The sequence below is a fragment of the Saimiri boliviensis genome, chromosome 1, assembly GCF_048565385.1.
Source record: "Saimiri boliviensis isolate mSaiBol1 chromosome 1, mSaiBol1.pri, whole genome shotgun sequence".
Taxonomy (NCBI): domain Eukaryota; kingdom Metazoa; phylum Chordata; class Mammalia; order Primates; family Cebidae; genus Saimiri; species Saimiri boliviensis.
The window spans coordinates 129,131,282-129,151,962 of NC_133449.1; the positions used below are offsets into that span (position 1 = coordinate 129,131,282).

The 20,681-nt window shown below is 42.5% G+C and overlaps 1 protein-coding gene across 5 annotated transcripts in view; it reads right to left on the reverse strand.

Moving 5' to 3' along the window:
* Window positions 1-507: 507 nt before the first annotated feature.
* The window catches only part of AFF3 (ALF transcription elongation factor 3), a 613,873-nt gene continuing 593,699 nt past the window's right edge, over window positions 508-20,681 (reverse strand). For 4 of the 5 annotated variants that reach the window (XM_010352080.3, XM_074404166.1, XM_074404177.1 and 1 more), the window contains 6 exons: window positions 20,321-20,457; window positions 16,004-16,075; window positions 13,023-13,116; window positions 9,036-9,085; window positions 8,663-8,886; window positions 508-4,851 (listed from right to left, as the gene is read on the reverse strand). In XM_010352080.3, coding sequence (XP_010350382.3) covers window positions 4,730-4,851; window positions 8,663-8,886; window positions 9,036-9,085; window positions 13,023-13,116; window positions 16,004-16,075; window positions 20,321-20,457 — 699 coding nt within the window. In that variant the 3' untranslated portion in view covers window positions 508-4,729. The remainder of the gene's footprint in view (window positions 4,852-8,662; window positions 8,887-9,035; window positions 9,086-13,022; window positions 13,117-16,003; window positions 16,076-20,320; window positions 20,458-20,681) is intronic. The other variant, XM_074404171.1, reaches the window with a different exon arrangement.

Sequence of the window (20,681 nt, forward strand, 5' to 3'; positions counted from 1 at the left end):
AATATTGCAAACATGATTCCACCATGTTGGTTTCAGTTGGAAGAGCCTGGCACGCAAATCAGGGAAGTTAAGTTGTGACACTGAAGAATGACAAAGCAACATCCCAGGACTACTGGCTGAACGGGAACCCTGTGGTCATTGAGACGACCTTCTCAAACTTCCTGTTCAGTCCTCACTGGGACACTGGAGGGTATTTGTACGTGTACGTACGTGCGTGCGTGCATGCGTACACGTGTGTGTGTGTGTCAGGAAACAGCAAAGACAAATAATGAACTATAGTTATAATGAAGAAAAACATACTTTTTTCATGAAAAATGTCAGACTTCATACTGATAATCTGTAGGAGCTACATTTAAACCATTTATGAAACAAAAAGATTGCTTTTAAAGAGATTATAAACTGGGAGCCAGAACAACTGACTTGAACGTATTTTGATTCTCAAGTTTCCTTGTAAAAATATTCACAGAAATTGGTGGACATCTTTTACATACAACTCAACTTCTGTCATTTACAACATAAATCATTTAATGTAACATTTGCAACCTTAGAAAGGCAGACATATTTAATCCAAGTCCGTTTATAAATTCCAATTTCACATGGATTAAAAACTGCAGATAAATTAAGTCACAATAATATCCTGTACATGCATTAAGGCTGGTGACTGCTAAAGTCTCTTGGGAATCTACAAATAGGAAATCACACGCAGATTACTGGGTCGGAAGAGTGTCTACATTGTTAAAAAAATCTTGCTTTTTTTTTTTTGGTGATGCAGATTTCAACAGTAACTCTGGAAAACTGTGAAAAATGTTATTTAAAAATATATATGTATATGCTACTGCACAGTTTCAAAGATGTGATTCATAAATAATGTTGGCTGCACTGATTAATTTTATAACAATTACTGCACTTCCAAGTTGATGCGAACACGCAGTGACTTATACTCAATATTAGGCACTAGTAATATCCTTCAGGCGTACTACAGTTTTATGTTAGCTGTATTGTACATATATATTTTTAAATGTATGCATTTATACAAACTGTGTATATTATGTATGGGGTGTTAGAAATGTACACATCACTGTTATATAATACACACATCATTGTTGTACATATTAGGATACATTTTAGTGCAGAAAGTCTCATAGCATTGCATTCCATGTGTTCAATCTAGTACACAATTTGTCAACTCTTCAGAATATTTTTCCAGTACATTCCTCATTAGACAGTGGGTTTCAAGTTTCCATTTGCAATTTGAATGTTTGCATATTTCCAGAAATCTCTGTCTTAACCAAACCTCTCTCCAGGCACGACTCTGCAAGTGAGTCTGATCTGTGTGGAATAGTATCATCAAAAATGCCAAATTTTCATTAGGAATATACCTGGGCTACTCCCTCTCCAAGGTAATTGAACATTGTGATAAAGGATAATATCCATTCAGGTCATAGACAGATATGGTCAGTTGAACTTGTATTGAACTTCAGAGACAAGTGTAGGTCTTCAAATAGAAAGACGTAGTAATGAAAATTATTTGCTTAAATTTGAGAGTCTCTGGAAGGATATACATCAAACTGTGAGCAGTGGTTGTCTCAGGCAGAAGGAACAACCAGGGACTTACACTTTCTACTTTCTACATTTCTGCACCGTTTGAATTTTTACAATAAGCAGGTATTACTTTTCTAATCAGAAAACACGAGATATTTCAACTTGAAACAAAACTAAACAGGCCAGGCATGGTGGCTCATGCCTGTAATCTCAGCACTTTGGGAGGCCGAGGCCAGAGGATCGCTTGAGCCCAGGAGTTTGAGACCAGCCTGGGCAACATAGTGAGACCCCATCTCTACAAAAAATAAAGAAAAAATTAGCTGGGTGTGACAGCATGTGCCTATGTTCCCAACTACTTGGGAGGCTGAGGCAGGAGAATCACCTGAGCCCAAGAGTTGGAGGCTGCAGGGAGCCACGATTGCACCACTGCACTCCAGCTTGAGCCAGATCCGGTCTCAAAACCAAACCAAACCAATAACAACAGCAGCAACAACAAAACTAATTAAAAGGAACAAGTTATGAATGACTTTCACAAGCAACCACAGGAGGGTGGTTCCTAACCAAAGTCGTCTATGTCAAACTCCACAGAAACTGCTGTACCAACGTGCTCCGCAGATGAAGCAAGAGACAGTGACAAGAACTGCAGGCTCTGACCACTGCCCACAGGGGCAAGTTTCAAGAAGTCGTCTTGGGAAATGTGGGCCATCAGGGTGCTGATAAAACAGTGCTGGCCCAACCAGCCAGAGGCCACCTGTCAAATGAGGCTTCACAGGGAAGCTCATCACATAGATGCCACAACAAAGCCTGCAACTTTCAAGGTGGGCAGGACCAGAGAAGCTCTCTGGGGATGCGGGACAGACCTTGAGGACCATCCCTTTATGTCTGAATATTTAATCAGGATTCTTCAAGTAGAACAAAGTCTCAGTCCTGCAAAAAAAATGACTCAAAATTTCTTAAGTTAGATTCAAATTTCTGACACAGGATGGAATTGTGAACTCTGTCAAAAATTAGTGGAAGGGCTGGGCATAGTGGCTCACGCCTGTAATCACAGCACTTTGGGAGGCAGAGGCAGATGGATCACCTGAGGTCAAGAGTTTGAGACCAGCCTGGCCAACATGGCAAAACCCAGTCTCTACTAAAATTACAAAAATTAGCTGGGTACATTGGTGCACGCCTGTAATCCCAGCTACTTGGGAGGCTGAGGCAGGAGAATCGCTTGAACCCAGGAGGCAGAGATTGCAGTGAGCTGAGACTGTGCCATTGCACTCCAGCCTGGGCAACAGAGCGAGACACTGTCTGAAAAAAACAAACAAAAACAAAAAAACGTGAAAGGGTTGTAAGAAGCACCTCTGTTGGAGACATGTAAAATGGAAGTCTTCTTAATATTCTCAGATGCTTGAAGGCCAAAATCAAATGCAGATTCCACAAGCCCTTCACTTGCTTATTTTCAATTAATTTCAAGTCATCTAAGTTTAATCATTTATATGATTTTGATTCAGTGCTCAGAGCTAGGGAATTACAGTGATCTTATTTCTCACCTACAGATCAGGCTGACAAAAATGTTAATGCTGCAACCCAACCTGTAAGAGTATCAGTGAACGTATATAATCATGAGAGTAACAGTGAATGTGTATAATCAGCAGCTAGTCTTAAGTATTTTGTGCCGCCATCACCTTGAATAAATGGATTATTCCACAGACTGCACTGATTGCCTTTCTCAGACTGTCCTGGTGCAACTTTATCAAGCAAGAGGCCTCAAGGACATTATTTTTGTTTCTAAAGTGTGGCAAGATAGACCTTCTTTTTCAGAAGTTATTTTCTTTTCACCAAGATTTTATATCCAAATATATTTAACAAGACAACTAAATCTAGGGCATAAGACATTATAAAAGAGAAAACGTTAGACAAAAACTGTAAACAAGATGTCAAAAAAATCTAAAATGTAAACTTAATTTTAAAAAAGAAAACAAGAAAAAAACCCAGAGCAAGATGTAAACATACTAGACGCACAGGACACAGGAAGAGGCTCTGGTTGCTGCTGCCCCAGACAAGAACTGGGATCTGCACTGCAAGCAGCCTGCTAATCAAAGCCTGAAAAATCACCCCAAATCAAAACGCACCCAAGGACTGCAGTGGCACATTCTGCATGAGGAGTGAGAGGATCAGACAGCATTATCACGGCAAATAGCTCTTAGCCTGGAAAGCAAAGGATTCAGGCTCCTACTGAAGGGACATTCTAGGTAATGGCCCATTTAGCCAAGAAAATCTGTAAGAAAGCTATTGGTGGAAAGAAAATACTTGAAACAGATTGACTGACAAATGCCATGTGCTTCTACAGCATCAAGTCACAGTGGCGAGAAGAAGAAATGCATGTGTTATCACAGGTGCGGAAAACCTCAACTCCTAACTGAGCTCCAACACAGTCACTGCTGCTTTAGCATCCGTGAACTAAAAGTTTTTGCCAAATTTCAGTGCCATGTGCATACTACTTGGGGGCGGGGCTGAGAAGGGCTGTGAGTGTCCATCATTTTGCCTGGAATGCATTTAGTTGATAATAAAATCAGATGGGGGAAGGGAATTAGAGGAAGAGTCGGGTATTTGGTAACATGCAATCTAGTAAACTTCTGGCACAAAAATATCTGGCTTATTTTCATTATTCAATTACCCATTAATACATATCGATCAAAAAATAATTGGGGAATAGTATATTAATACTGAAAGTAATCAACAAGGTAAGAGCAGGTCCATCTTAACTGGCAGTCAAGCTTTTGGTGTGCTGTATTGCAACTGGTTAACTAACCCATGAGATTTTGGTTGAATTTTCTAAGAAGTCATGGTTTAGCACTGGAATAGAAAGTGTGTGTCTGTGAATGTGTGTGAGTATGGTGTATGTGTGTATTTCCTCTAATTAGAAACCTCTGATCACTTTGTCTAGCCTGGGATTATGGAAACTAGACAAAGAAGGTGTGTTCTGAAGAGCTGTGTATCTTACACACATACACAGGCAGCTTCTTATATACCCACACATACAAACACACATGCCCTGGAAAAGACCATTGTTCAATGCTGAGGAAATATTCACCGCAGTTTGATAAATGCTGTGGCTGGGAATTTCAGTAGCACAGTGTCAAAAAATGTTGAGCCATCTATGGAGACCAGAGCCCAATCCGGCTCCAGGTTGAGGTCCCTATGACAGGTGGGTGCTGTTCCGCAGCCAGTGCAGGCCCTGTTGGGAGTACTGGACCAGATGCTCCATGCTGCTGTGAAGGGTGACTGGCCCCATGAGCAGATCCAAGTCGTTGAAGAATTCTAGGGGACAGAGAGAGTTGTTAAGAATGCCACACATGCTAGGTGTGCTACCCTGAGCAACCGATTGGATGTAAGAAAAAATTCCATTCATGGTCTCTATATAAATCAAGGATTCTCTGTTCCATCATGTAACTTTAGCATTCCTTTGAACAAAATAAAATCCAAGAGCGGACAACTCATCCTATGTCCAAATAAATAAATACACTCTATCTGCCATTTCTAAGTCAAATGAATAGCATTTGCTTAGCCAAAAGCAAAGAAAATCCATATCCTCCGGGTGCATTCTCCTAGACTAGTAATGCTTCCTCCACTCCTGAATGTGAATGTGGCTCTGTCGCCTCTCACCCTGTACTCAATTCTGGCATTTGCTGAGCCCCTGAAGTGAGTCCAAGGGGTGGGGCTCCAAGCTCCTAGGGGCAAATCAGAGATGGGCCACGAGACATCTGGACTGAAGTCACCTTCTAGCTTTTGAACATTCTCTAGGTTTGCCCTTTCACTAAACATTTATGATGTGGCCGGACATGGTGGCTCACACCTGTAATCCCAGCACTTTAGGAGGCTGAGGCAAGTGGATTGCTTGAGGTCAGGAGATCCCAACCAGCCGGGCCAACATGGCAAAACCCCATCTCTACTAAAGATACAAACATTAGCCGGGTGGTTGTGGCGGGTGCCTGTATTCCCAGCTACTCAGGAGGCTGAGGTGGGAGAACAGCTTGAACCTGGGAGGTGGAGGGTGCTTTGAGCCGAGATTTCGCCACTGCACTTTAGCCTGGGTGACAGAGCGAGACTCCACTTCAAACACAAACAAACCTTTATGATGTACCAAGGCACTCCACTAGGTGCAGGGGGTAAGGGAGGATACCAGGATGAATCATGTGTGGTCTCAAATCTGTTGCCTCAAAGATCACAGTTTAGTGGCTGATAGAGACAAACACATTCATATGGCTACTCTGCTGTCATGGCTGGTTACTGAATACACTTCTTGGGAGTGAGCGTCTGGGAGAAGTGTCTCAAAAGTACAGCGATGAGAAGTGGCTAGGAGGTTGGTGAGGGCAGGGATCCAGGGGTAGAACAGAGGAAGAGGTAGCAGTAGGGGAACAATGGCAAGTTTGCACTGGACACTTGGCACTGAGCCTTCAGGGAGGAGAGATCTAGCAGGCAGCTGGCAGTGCCATCTGGAGCTTGGCCTGCTCCGTTTCTCCCAAACTGGACAGATGTATTTCTATACATTTGTCCTTTCTGTTCCGTCCACCAGTGACACCCAACCCACCCATTTCAGTCACTCAGCTGCTAAGTGTTTTTCTTTCTTTTTTTCTTGAGATGGAGTCTCACTCTGTTGCCCAGTGTGGAGTGCAATGGTGTGATCTTGGCTTACTGCAACCACTGCCTTCCAGGTTCAAGCAATTCTCCTGCTTCAGTCTCCCAAGCAGCTGGGATCACAGGCCTGTGTCACCATGCCTGGCTAATGTTTGTATTTTTAGTAGAGACGGGGTTTCGCCATGTTGGCCAGGCTGGTCTCGAACTCCTGACCTCAGGTGATCCACCCGCCTCAGCCTCCCAAAGTCTAAGTGCTTTTCAAAGCCCTGGTCCATTGTTCCATGCCAGCTCCTCTAGCAAGCTCCTCCTGGTGGCCTCTGACCCCCCATGGCATTCTTATTGGATTTTCAGAGTACATCACCTCTAGGCTGCATGTTATGTACTATGTGGTTTTATTTATAATCGCATGCACTCTGCTATACATTCCTTATCTCATCCTGAACATCTTGCTCTTGACTTTGGAGGGTTATGATATCATAGGAACATAATTTGCATTCCATGGCCTGGAAGTGAACTCAGATTTGCACTCTTACCTGCTGCTGCAGGGACAGCAGTAAATTAGTAAAATCTTGCAGGAGAAGAGTTAACAGTGTAAGTCAATATATAGAATAATCTGTATCTCAAAATAATCTATACCTGTTGACCCCAAAATTCTATTCCACAACTCCCTCCTAAGAAAACAATCAGGCCGGGTGCGGTGGCTCAAGCCTGTAATCCCAGCACTTTGGGAGGCCGAGGCAGGTGGATCACAAGGTCAAGAGATCGAGACCATCCTGGTCAACATGGTGAGAGACCATCCTGGTCAACATGGTGAAATCTCATCTCTACTAAAATACAAAAAAAATTAGCTGGGCATGGTGGCGTGTGCCTATAATCCCAGCTACTCAGGAGGCCGAGGCAGGAGAATTGCCTGAACCCAGGAGGTGGAGGTTGCGGTGAGCCGAGATCGTGCCATTGCACTCCAGCCTGGGTAACAAGAGCGACACTCCATCTCAAAAAAAAAAAAAAAAGAAAAAGAAAACAATCAGAAATATGGCTGGGTGCTCAAGCCAGTAATCCCAGCACTTTGGGAGGCTGAGGTGGGTAGATCACAAGGTCAGGAGTTTGAGACCAGCCCGGTCAGCATGGTGAAACCCTGTATCTACTTAAAAATACAAAAAAATTAGCTGGGTGTGGTGGTATGCACCTGTAATCCCAGCTACTAGGGAGGCTGAGGTGGGAGAATCGCTTGAACCGGGGAGGTGGAGGTTGCAGTGAGCTGAGATTGTGCCATTGCATCTCAGCCTGGTGACAGAGCAAGACTCTGTCTCAGAAAAAAAAAAAAATCAGAAATATGAACAATGACTTATGTAGGGATATTTAGCACAGCATTATTTGTCACAGTGGAAAAAAATTGGAAGGAACTTAAATGTCTAACAGTAAGAAAATGGTTTGAGAACTCAGGATACTTTATACAATCAATATAGTAGGCTAGTGTTATAGAACCACTGTAAACAGTGTTTTTGAACAAGTTAGTGACATGAGAAAACGCCTGCTATTATGTGAGATGAAGAAAGGATATACAACTGTATGAATATACACTATGATCCTATTTTGGTGAAATAATGTATATTGGGAGGAAAAACAGTAGCAGAAACTTCAGTAGAATGTTTATGTAGTTACTTCTTTCTGATAAAATTATTGATGATTTACTGGGCACGGAGGATCATGCCTGTAATTCCAGCACTTTGGGAGGCTGAGGTGGGCGGATTGCGAGGTCAGGAGTTGGAGACCAGCCTGGCCAAAATGGTGAAACCCCGTCTCTACTAAAAATACAAAAATTAGCCGGGCGTGGTGGTGCGTGCCAGTAGTCCCAACTACTTGGGAGGCTGAGGCAAAAGAATTGCTTAAACCCGGGAGACTGAGGCACAGAATCACGTGATTTAGCCCACTGGCTAAAGAGAAAAGTGTAGGTGTGTGTATCAAGCAACTCTCGTCTCCCAAAATGTTGGGATTACAGGCGTGGGCCACCACACCCTGCCTTACGTTACTTTTATAATCAGTAAAAACAAATGTTATTCGAAATGAAAGACAGCTTACTGCTACACATAAAACTGCTTTTTTCAATTGCAAACAGGTGGCACTCAGAGTTAGTAACATTCTCATTCATTCATTCATTCATTCAGCGTTTCAGAGCTCCACCTGTGTTCTGGGCGCTGGGCTAGGTCTTGGAAATACAAAGTTGAATACGATATAGTCCATACCTTTCAGAAGCCCACTGGCTAAAGGGAAAAGAGTAGGTGTGCATATCTACAACTGCCCCGGGTCTGTCTCACACCATTTTCCACTAAGGATAGAGGGAGACAAAGGCATCAGAGGCCCCACGGGAGGGGAGAGGTCAGGAGCGTTCCCACCATTGGTGACAACTCCTCCTATTTCTCCTTTGAGAGGCCAGGAAACCCGCCCACCACTGCCCCATCAGGTGGGCCCCCGGCTCCCCGCGGGGCGCACGCACCTCGGTTTTCCTTGGCCAGGTTGTCGGCCATCTCCCAGTAGTCGTAGCTGTGCAGGATGCTGTTGGTGATGCTGACGTGGTTGGCCGCCATCTGGTGGATGCGCTGTGGGATGCTGACGATGGTCGACGGGGACAGGGCGCTGGCGTTGGAGAGGCTGCCCTGAGACCCCACGGAGCTGGCGGGAGAGGGGTTGGGAGACATGGGGGATGGGGTTCCAGTGCTCCTGGAAGGGGAGAGGTAGAAAAACCAGAGTGGAGAGGCCGGGAGCAAGCGAGGCGGGGCAGCCCCTTGGGGGAACGGGAAGCAAAGCGCGGTGGCCCAGCACCATGCATTGTCTGCCTTATGGCATTGACTTTGGAAAAGCGAACTTACTTTCCACTGGCCCCCCACGGAGACGGGACTTGGGCGGCTTTAGATGAGTTCTGCAAGAAAATAAAAACATTGACAGTGAATGCCATCTGCATGAGGTGAAACAGGTGACAGGAACGTGTTTTCAGGTAATTGCAGAGAGAAGCAAAGGCAGACGCTGCAGGCAAAAGGCACCTTCGGAGAAACTGGACTTGGGAAGTTTCCACCGCAGTTTTCTGTTCTCTCTCTCTGGAAGGGAGTTGGGGCAGCTGCCTGGACTTTGAAAGTTTAAAAGTATTTCTCTTAAAGGAAGTTGCCCTGGAATATTCCTAAAAGAATATATTAAAATTTATTTCCCTAGCAGACAGGATATTCAAAAGTTCTAGTTTACCTAAATACTCTGAGTTAGGAAGTTATTTTGCATGAATAGGGTACTTGCATCAGACCTCAGTGGGGTAAGTGAAAGGCTTCACCCACAGTCTGGGTTATGTACAAATTTTAGTGACCACATTAAATCATAATCCCAAGGGTCTGTTAAATCTTGAAGCAGTCTTTTCATTGCAAACTATTTTTTTTTTAAAGGAATAAAGAGCAGGAACTCCCTCAAATCCCCCCTTGTATACTTTATATTTAAAACTAGGACCGATTTTGAGAAACATCGACCTATCTTTACTTAATGCCCGAAAATATATGACATCATATTCTATTGTTTTAACTTAGGAAGTTTAAAGTATTTCTCTTAAAGGAAGTTGCTCTTGCATATTCCTAACAGAATTGATTAAAATATATTTCCATAACAGATAGGACGTTCAAACATTCTGTTTTATCTGAATATTCTGGCTTAGGAAGTTCTGTTGCACAAGCCAGATGCTTGTATCAGACATATAAAAGTTTTGCCTCTAGTTAGGGAAGTTGCTAAATGCACACTAAGATTTCCTCTCTGAGAACCCAATCATGCTTTTGCAGGACTGTTAAGGAAGAAAGAGGTCTTTGTGATGCTGACAGGAATTTTTCCCTTCCAGAGACAAGAAAATAGCCTCAGCCTGGTTCTCCAGAGACAACGTGTTCTTTTGGTTAGAAAGAGCTTTATGGAGTGGTGACTGATTTTTCTAGTTTTAGTGCGGGTGTTAGTAAAATGGCAAGAAATGGCCTGTCAGAACTCTTAAGTGCCACAATGGCAAGATGTAAATGTAAGGACAGCATTGCAAACCATGCCACTTTTACCTGTCTCAGGAAATACAATTATTTTCATGAGGAGAATTAGGAAAAGGAAACCTTCCTGAATAGGGGAGCTGATCCTCCCTTTTCTGACAGAATGTTATTGACACCTTTCTCAGGCTGTTGCTACTGGGCTTTGTTTCCACTTCATCCTGTGGTTCTGAGAACATGATCTATAGGATGGATGTTCTGCATATAAGAACACAAGGGGAGAAAGGCTTGGGAGTTGCAGAAACAGTTCAGTAAAGGCTACTGAATGGAGAAAGAAGGTGGTGGCTCAAGCCTGTAATCCTAACACTTTGGGAGGCCAAGGCGGGCGGATCACCCCAGGTCAGGAGTTTGAGACCAGCCTACCCAATATGGTGAAACCCCGTCTCTACTAAAAATACAAAAAATTAGCTGGGCATGGCGGTGTGTGCTTGTAGTCCTAGCTACTTGGGAGGCTGAGACACAGGAATTGCTTGAACCTGGGAGGCAGAGGTTAGGGTGAGCCGAGATTGTGCCACTGCACTCCAGCCTAGGTGACAGGGTGAGACTCCATCTCAAAAAAAAAAAAAAAAAAAAAAAGTAGTCTTGAGTTCTCTTCCTCCACCACTAAGCCCGAAGCCCAAGAAATACCGGTAGGAACAAAGGTCTTTTTTATAGAGATAGCGATGTACTGATAAACCATATTCTCTATAGCCAAATTGTTTTGGGTCCCTAAAGATTTCATTTTAGGTACTCAAAGTAGCATTTAAATAGCTTTTTGAGGCTGAGTGTGTGGCTCACAATGGTAATCCTAGCACTTTGGGGGCCCAAAGCGGTAGGATCGCTGGAGGACAGGAGTCTGAGGAGAGCCTGGGCAACCCAGGGAGACCCCATATCTACAAAAAATGAAAAAATGAGCTGGGTATGGTGGCGTGTATCTGTGGTCTCAGCGACTTGGGAGGCTGAGGCGGGAGGACTGCTTGAGCTCAGGAATTCAAAGATGTAGTAAGCTCCGATTGCCCAACTGTACTCCAGCCTGGGCGAAAGAACAAGACTCAAAAAAAAAAAAAAAAAAAAAAAGCCCTTGAAACTTTGTATGCAACTTTCAGTTATTAGGAATAAGATCTGGAGATCTATTGTATAGCATGGTAACTACAATGAATAATAATGTATAGCATACTTGAAAATCTCTAAAAGGATCATTTTAAATGTTCCCATCACAAAAATGGTAAGTGAGGTGATGAATATGTTAATTAGCTTGGTTTATTCATTCCGCAATGTATAAATATATCAAAACCTCACATTATACATAATAAGTACATGAAATTTGTTGTTGGTTAATTAAAAAAATTTCAAAAATAGCTTTTGATAAAGGGTAAATGACATTAAGTCCTGGAGGAGAAACTGATTTTCCAGTGGTGTTTTCTACCCGTTTTGTATGTATTTGTGGGCTGTGGAGAATATTAAGAACTTATATCCCTCAAAGTTTGTTGTAGCTCCTGGCAGCTTATAGAATTCAGCTTCCTTCTTTATTCAAACATTTTCCTTCACTGTAATAATTCTCTTTAGCATTAGCTCTTACGGTCTGGATTTCTGAACACCACTGATGTTGACTTTAGGTGCCTGAAGGAAAGGGAAGGCTCAGTGCTGGTTCTTGTCCTGATGACACACCACGGCCAATGGGCTGAGAAAGCGATGTTCATGATCTAGCACCTGGTTACTCTACATGCGCGATTAGGAAGATGTGCTAACATACCCCAGGATAGCCAGGCCATTAGAGAGCATCTCTAGGAAGAGGAGGCTGGGCATGAATGGATCAAATGATGACTGTGTATCTGTCAAAGGACTGGTGGAGACAGAGATGGGATAATTTCTACTTTCTTCAGATAGAGGCCCAGAAATCTCAAATGAATTATTAAAGTAAGGTTGACCTCACAACAGTACATCAGAGAAGGCTTTTAACAATTTATTCTCCCAGCAAAAATAATGTCATTCCCCAAGATAAGCAAAAGTTGGCATGGTTTGCAATTTTGTTCCTATAGCTATATACATTGCTATCTACTGTCTCCGAGTTCTAACGACTCATCTCTTACTGTTTTAAATAACACCTCTATTAAAAATTAAATTAGCTACTAGAGATAGCTAAGAGGAAATGGCTCTAAGGGGTTACTTCTAAGAAAAAGAAGCTCTAAGTGAGCATGAGGAATTTATGTGAGCTATAAAGATGCATTTCCTAGGACACTGGAATGAGTAACTTGATCTTCTTTCTTTTGAAACCACAAAAATACTCGGACAAGGCCAGCTGCAGTGGCTCATGCCTATATTCCCTGCACTTTGGGCGGGTAGAACACTTGAGGTCAGTAGTTCGAGACCAGCCTGACCAACATGGTGAAACCCTGTCTCTACTAAAAATACAAAATTAGCTGGGCATTTGGTGGGCACCTCAGAAGGCTACTCAGAAGGCTGAGGCAGAAGAATCGCTTGAACCCAGGAGGTGGAGGTTGCAGTAAGCCGAGATCATACCGTTGCACTTCAGCCTGGGCAACAAAGAGTGAAGAAACTCCATCTCAAAAAACACAAAAATAACAAATAAAAAAATAAATAAAAATACTTGGAAAAGAAGGCAGGGAGATACAGTAGACGAGCTCTCAAAGGCCCATTCTGAGCTCTGAAAGCCAGAAGTATGGCATAAATAGGCTTAGTTTGGGGATCAGAGGTGACCTGCGTTAGCCCAAAGCAATGAATTCTACCAGGAGCTTCACAAATGACCTTGACAGGGAGACAACGGAATTTAAGGAACAATTCTGCTCCTTCACTAGACGGTACCTTGAAATAGTCGATAAGTGCTTTTGAATACTTTACAGCATGGTCCCTTTTGAGTCGAAACATCCGCCAGTACAGGAGAGCCAGGCATCGGTAACTGCAGCCGAACAGAGAAACAGGCTGAGTGTGGCCTGTGCAAACACTCATATATTTTTGTTGTTTTGTTCTAAGGCACTCAATAACTATACCTTGTTTATATATATGAAATCTTTCTACATCCGCATATAATGTCTGTGAGTGACCACCTTTTGTCCAAAAACAGAATTCAAAATTCCAGGAAGGTATTCCATCATACATTTACCACTAGATCGTTTTACAGCATTAGCTGAATCACTTTGTTGGGTCACAGGGACTGACCACTTCCTTTTCCCACCACCAGAGGGCAGTGTCTCTCCATGAGAGGCACGAGCCTTCACTGCTTAGGGCGAACCCGCTCTGTGGAAAGGCTGGCACCGCCACCTGCCTTGACTGAACTATAATTAGCTCCACTAAAGTCACAAACATGATTGTACTTTATAAACAATAAAAACACTATGCTGGGAGTAGGTGCCATCATTTTATTATTTCCTATGATATTTTGTATACCTGTTTATATGTCAGTATTCTGTCTTATATAATCATATTATTGTCATTTAGTGTATTATTCCAATATAGGACTTAAAGTTTGGAAGGGGCACAAAAGGTGTTTCTGAGACTTATCCTCTCTTCCTTGGAGCTCTTCACTCAGTTATTTGCTAACTCGGATCTGCTGCTGACATCCAGAATACCAATGTGCTGGGTACAATGGCACCATCTCCTCCTAGCACATCAAACCCAGACGGGTAACACCTGACACCTTCTTTTTTGTGTCTGTTGCTGTTATTTTTTAAAAAAATTCAACTGTTTTTACTTCACTGCTTGATAGACATGTATTCTACCCACATTCTCTGCCTTCCACTTACTGATGAGTAAGGAAGGACTGACAGGTAAACATAGGTTACCTGATCGTTTCCTTTTTTTCTGTGTCATCATTTTCAAAGTAAGTGGCTGGGCTGGGTGCTATGGCTCATGCCTGTAATCCCAGCACTTTGGGAGGACAAGGTGGAAAGATCACTTGAGGTCAGGAGTTTGAGACCAGCCTGGCCAACATACTGAAACCCCGTCTCTACTAAAATATAAAAATTAGGCTGGGCATGGTAGCTCATGCCTGTAATCCCAGCACTTTGGGAGGCTGAGGTGGGTGGTTCACCTGAGGCTGGGAGTTCGAGACCATCCTGGTCAACATGGTGAAACCTCGTCTCTACGAAAAATGCAAAAATTAGCCAGTCCTGGAGGTGCATGCCTATAATCCCAGCTACTTTAGAGGCTGAGGCAGGAGAATCATTTGGACCTGGGAGGTGGAAGCTGCAGTGAGCCCAGATCGCACCATTGCACTCCAGCCTGGGCAATAAAGCGAAACTACATCTCAAAACAACAAAACCAAAACCAAAAATTAGCCGGGCATGGTGGCTTGCACCTGTAATCCCAGCTACTCGGGAGTCTGAGGCAGGAGAATGGCTTGAACCCGGGAGGAAGAGGTGGCAGTGAGCTGAGATTTCGCCAGTGTACTCCAGCCTGGGCAACAGAGCGAGACTGTGTCTCAGAAACAACCAAAAAAAAAAAAAAAAAAAAAAACCCCAAAACCCAAAACCAACCAAACAACAACAACAACAACAACAACAACAACAAAAAACAAAGCAAGTGGCTGGCTGATATGGGGAAGTAGCATGGGTAAGAAAGGATGCGATGGGGTTCCTAGGTTCTTCACATTTTGTTCTTTTTAAAAAATTTATGTTTCATTTTAATAGGGCTTTTGTAGGGGAACAGGCAGTGTTTGGTTATTTGAGTAAATTCTTTAGTGGCGATTTCTGTAACTTTGGTGCACCCATCACCCAATCAGTGTACACTGTACCCAATGTCTTTTATCCCTTACCCCCCTCCCGTCCTTTCCCCTGAGTCCCCATAGTGCGCTGTGTCATTTTTATGCTGTTAGGTGTTTTGAGACTCAATTAGATTCTCTAACTTTCAGATCAGGTTGTGGAGTAGAATATGAGCCTTTGGAGAGAACAAAAGATCTGGATCCCTTTTACAGGAGATCTGTTGAGAGAGTGTCCTGTCATTTTGCAAGTGGAGGGGGTTATCCCTGGGAGAGGTCATGGGGAAAATGATGATCATTACTATAATGACAATCATTATCACTGTAATCATTATAAAGATAGAATGAAATTTACTACATGTAGGCTTTTTGAAAGAAATGACTTTATTATCAAAGTATAATGAGGCAGGGCTTGGTGGCTCATGCCTGTAATTCCAGCGTTTTAGGAAGCTGAGGCAGGTGGATCACTTGAGGTAAGGAGTTCGAGACCAGCCTGGCCAACATGGTGAAACCCCATCTCTACTAAAAAAAATACAAAAAATTAGCTGGGTGTGGTGGCACACTCCTGTAATCCCAGCTACTAGGGAAGCTGAGGCATGACAGTCACTTGAACCCGGGAGGCAGAGGTTGCACTGAGCCAAGATCACGCCACTGCATTCCAGTCTGGGCAACAGAGTGAGACTTTGTCTCCAAAAACAAACAAACAAACAAACAAAAATGAAAAAACCTTAATGTGTCATTTGCTTCAGTCATACTAATTCCGCATGTAAAGCAACACGTGAATTATTTTGATTGCATTTAAAATGTTAAAACACAAAACTCCACTTGGCACAGTTCAGATTCAATTACTAAACCATAGACCTGTGTGATTTTAAACCACATGCACATACAGAAAAAAAGTACCCTGTGTAACTGGCCTGTTGATTTTCAATCACTGTGAATTCAGATCATGTATGCTACCGCAGCAAACAATGATCTGGACTTTCCCTGGCCGTCAGAGCTGCTCTAGGCTTTGCATGTTAGAAGGCATTGGGAAAACTGCATTTCAGCACCTGCTTTGCCGCTATTCTAAGCTGAGACGGGCACTCACCATAATGCAGCCAGTTGTTTGTCTTCTGGTGTGGCATTGGGGCCTGAGTGGGTTTTTAGTCTCATAGCATACCTTAGGAAAAGCGGGGGAAGAACAGAATTAAAAAATTAAAAACAAAGAAATAGTAAAACAAGCTTTCTTATTAACAGAACTTCTGATGGTAGTTCTCCCTGCCTGACACTTCTGCTGATAATTCTTTCTTAAAAGCTAGCTGGTGCTGCTCCATTTTCCCGAGTGTTATATTACTGTCATGACTAGAACGTAACCACTGTTATGACTGCCTAGCTGCTTTCTGCTCTTTAACAATACGAGTTCAAACACTACAGATTGTCAGGGGTGATACCAGTTCAAGAACTATTCACGTATATGGTAACATGTCCATTTTTCCAAATTTTGATTTATGGCTGAGGGGCTGACAGATGGAGGTGAGGTTCAATCCTTCTGTGCTTACCTCTAGAATACTTTCCATTCTGGGTATGCAGAGGAATGCTTAGATTTACCCTTCTTTCTTTGTTATGGAACTCTTACTTTGACAGCTATGTAAGTGTCCTGAGTACATTTTTAATCTCTGTTTGCTTTTACAGACAGGTGCTACAAGAAACTAGTGGCTTTTATGGACTGCACTTAATTGCATTTATTTTTCTGAACCAAGGGGACTGTGGCCATTGCTTTCTTTTAATCAACATACCAAATTACATACGTAGACTCTTTGAGAGAGCTGAAGCAGTACGTGTAATGATGATTGTCCTAAGTTCAAATCCCAGCTCAGCGACTTGTAAGTTTTAAGAGTTTAGACAAATGTATTAACATCTTTAAGCCTCCATTTCCTTATCTATAAAATAAGACTAATACTGCCAATCACATAACATTGTTGAAAGAATTAATTAAGATAGTGTTGTAAAGCTCTTGGGATAGCTGGCTGGCTTGTAAATTGCTCAAGAAACACTTGGGTGAAGTATGGAAGTCTTACTTCAATTTGGACACCTTTACCTTCCCCATTTAAGAATAGCATTGTCTTGAGCAGCTGATGGTTGTATAGTTTTTAATTTAAATTTTTTTTTGGTAGCAGTGGGGTCTTACTATGTTGTCCAGGTTGGTTTCAAACTCCTGGCTTGAAGCTCTCCTCCTACCTTGGCCTCCCAAAGTGCTATGATTACAGATATGAGCCTAGCCTGGTAGTATAATTTTTGTTTCAATCATCAAACCTGGTTTATAAAACTCACTCGGAGAATACTTTATTGTCTATATCTGCCTGTTCTTCCTTCTTCTGTCATTTTCTTTCTGTTTGAGAAACTTCTTTTAGCCAGTCTTTAAGGGTGGGCCTTTTAGAGACAAATACTTGTAGTTTCCCTAAATCTGAGGGTATCTTTATTTCCCTTCATTCTTGAAGCATAATTTCACTGAATTCATGGCTTGATAGTTCTTTCTTTCAACCCTTGGAAGCTGTCATGCCACTCCCTTCCAGCCTCCATAGTTTCAGAAGAGAAGCCTGCTGTCACTTGAATTGATGCGCCCCTGCAGATAATGTGTCATTTCTCCCTGGCTGCTTGTAGAATTTTTTTGTTTGTGGTTTTTGGAAATGCAATTACGGTGTGTCTTTGCATGCATTTCTTTGGGTTTATCTTAGTTGGGTTTTTCTCTGCTTCTTAAATATGTAGGTTTATGTCTTTTGACAGATTTGGCAAGTTTCAGCCATTATTTCTTCAATTACTCTGTCAGTCCCACTCTTTATTCCTCTCCTCTGGGACTTCAGTGACACAAATGTTGGATCTTTTCTTATTTTGCTTGAGGCTATATTCATTTAGTTTTTTTTTCAGTCTATTTCTTCTCGACTACTGGGTAAATTATATTTTTTGAATTCAAGTTCATTGACTCTTTCCTCTGTCATCTCCACTCTACTACTGAGTCCATTTTTTGGGCTTATTTTATCAAATTCTACAGTTCCACAGTTTTCATTTAGTTATTTTAAAAATAACTTTCATTACTTTGACAAGATTTTCTATTTTTTGTTTGTTGAATAACAGTGATTATTTTTTGAAGCATTTTTACAATGGCTGCTTTAAAAATCCTGGTCCGATAATTCCAGCAACTGATGACTCTTTGTATTGAGGTCATCTGAACATCTTTCTTCATGCCAACAGTGACTGTGCTGGTTCTTAGTATGAGTAGGACTCAGAGTCTCCTAACCTAATGGTCAAAATGTCCAGTATATTGTAGGACGTTTTGATCATTAGGTTAGGAGACTCTGAGTCCTACTTTAAATCCAGCCACCCCGTTTAGGTCTAGCAGGAAGGTCCTAGCTACTTGCGGGGCTGGGTTCCAATTACAATGTAATTTTCAGAGTCTTTCTGATACTATTTTAGTCTGTGTGGTTAATCTGGTGCCCTGGGGCTCTAGCTGGTCCCTGATGGTGCTGCCTGTGGGGAGTGGGAGGATGCCAGGAGAGGGTCACTAGGCTGGGCTCTCATGGTGGCAGCACTCCACTGACCTATGACCCTGGGCCCTCTGGAGTCCTCTGGTGGAGAAAGGAATTTTCCTGCTTGTGGGGACAAAATGTATATCCTGGGCTGGCTCCTCTTGGTGGTAATATCTTCTTATCAGTGCTCCAGGTCCCTCAGTGTCTCAGTAGAGGAGAGAAGGGTCAGGCAGGGTGGGCAACATGCAGATGTAATTAATGTGGTTTTCTAATGTAGGTTAATAAAAAGCCAATCCCCTCTTTTTATTTTAGTTGTCTCTACATTTTACGTGATTCTATTCATTCTGAAGTATCTAGAAGGTGAACAGTGTTCTCTATCTGTGAAAGATTACTTCCATCAGTGGGCAGAGTGGGTGTGACACCCTAGCACCCTCTCCCTGATGGTGTACCTGGCTGGTATGGGTTTTTGTTTGTTTGGGCTTGCTTGTTTGAATTTTCAAGTGTGAATGCCTTTAAGCAGGTCATGATACTCCAGTTCACAGCTGGCCCTATGGCTTGCTTATTCATTGATTCCTCAATTATTTATTGAGTATACACTATGGGTTAGAAAATGTTCTAGGGCCAAGGATCCCCAATGAGCAAATCAGACAAAACCCAAAAATACGCCTGTGCTCAAAGTACTCACACACCAGGGTATCTTCTAGCTTTGTCCCTGTCCAGTTTGACCCACTTTCCTCCCTGCCTGCCTATGAACGTTTGAGGCTGGGCCTTGTTCTGAGGAAGGAATGTATGGTGCTGGGATCTCTTAGAGTAATTTTTACCCATCTTTTTCATTTCATCACTGCTGAAAGTAATGTGCCATATAAAAAGACAGTATAAAGGATTTGCCAATAGATTGAGTTAGTAGAAATACTTTATTAAGAAAAATGGGCAGTGTTGACTTTAAAACATTCTTGAAAAATGCTTTTTGGAGGTGATGTGTTCTCTGATGTCAGCATAAGAGTTTTGCAGCCTGGAAACTATTTACTGAGGGAGAGCAGTGTGTAAAACACCAAGCAGCATCTTTGGGCCTGTGCAGACCAAAAAGATCACATCCTAAGATGATTAGAGATCTTCCATGCAGAATGTTGGGACATGGTGGCGGAATATGTCGAAGCTTTGATTGCACAGAACCCCAGAATCAGAAAAATCTTTAAAGTTAGTTTTAGGAAGAATTATTTCTCATCATGGATATTAGCCGTTATGTCAAGCAGTTAAACTGGCTAAAAACATAAACCATAGTATGCAGGTTCTCAGTAGGGCTAATGGATGAAATTCCCTTAACTGCTCATTACAGAGATGTGAAGAAGGTGCCTTTCCAGGTGTCCATCATTGACAAGTGTTTCTCATCGAAGGCCCTGACACCGTCTTAACATAGGTTGGGGGGTGGTGACCATGCCCAGTTTTTCCATCAGACAGTATATTATAAGATGGCTTCTCCTTCCATAAAATCCCCCTAAATCTTCTTTCATTGAATACTTCTGATGTATTTATGGATGGAGTTAAGATTTAGATGATACTAACCTGAACCAGATTTTTTTTTTTTTTTTTAAAGCAGCCTAGGGAGTGAAATAGGTTCAAAATCTGCCACTTCCTAGCTGGGAGGAGCAGGCATGTCACAGCCCACTCAGACTCAGCCTCCTCCCTCAGCAACTGGGGAATACAGCAGCTGCCTCCCTTGCTCCCAGAGGAGAGGGGGGCAGGATGTGCCAAGGTGCCTTGTACAACCTTACCCTCTTATTGTGGGGGATGAACACTGGTTCCCGGTAGTGGGTGGTGCAGGCTGACATTCTTTTCTCTGTATCCATAGTACTTTCATACACTCCTCACCTTCTCCCCACATCCAGTAAAACCCAGCTTACCTGATGAGCTCTACTGTTTCTGAATACATCGTATAAGGAGATTTGGATTCCATGGGGCCTTGTTCCATTGCATTTCCACACTCAATAAATGACAAGGCTGCTTCAGCATAGTTCAAAGCCTTTCCAAACTTTTCCACCTGATCAACAGAGTATACACAGTGTCTTCCTAAACAATAGATTTTTTTTTAAAAAATGGCATTGTCATACAGTTTATACACTTTGTCTGAGAAACCCAACTCTGACTTCCAAAATCCTGTGAATGAAGCCGAGAGAAGAAAGAAACAGCATACTTCTTTTCCTAGTTATTTTCTCAAACTGCTACTGGCTTGGAGGAAGTGAGCAGTTACATGCAGAATTGTAC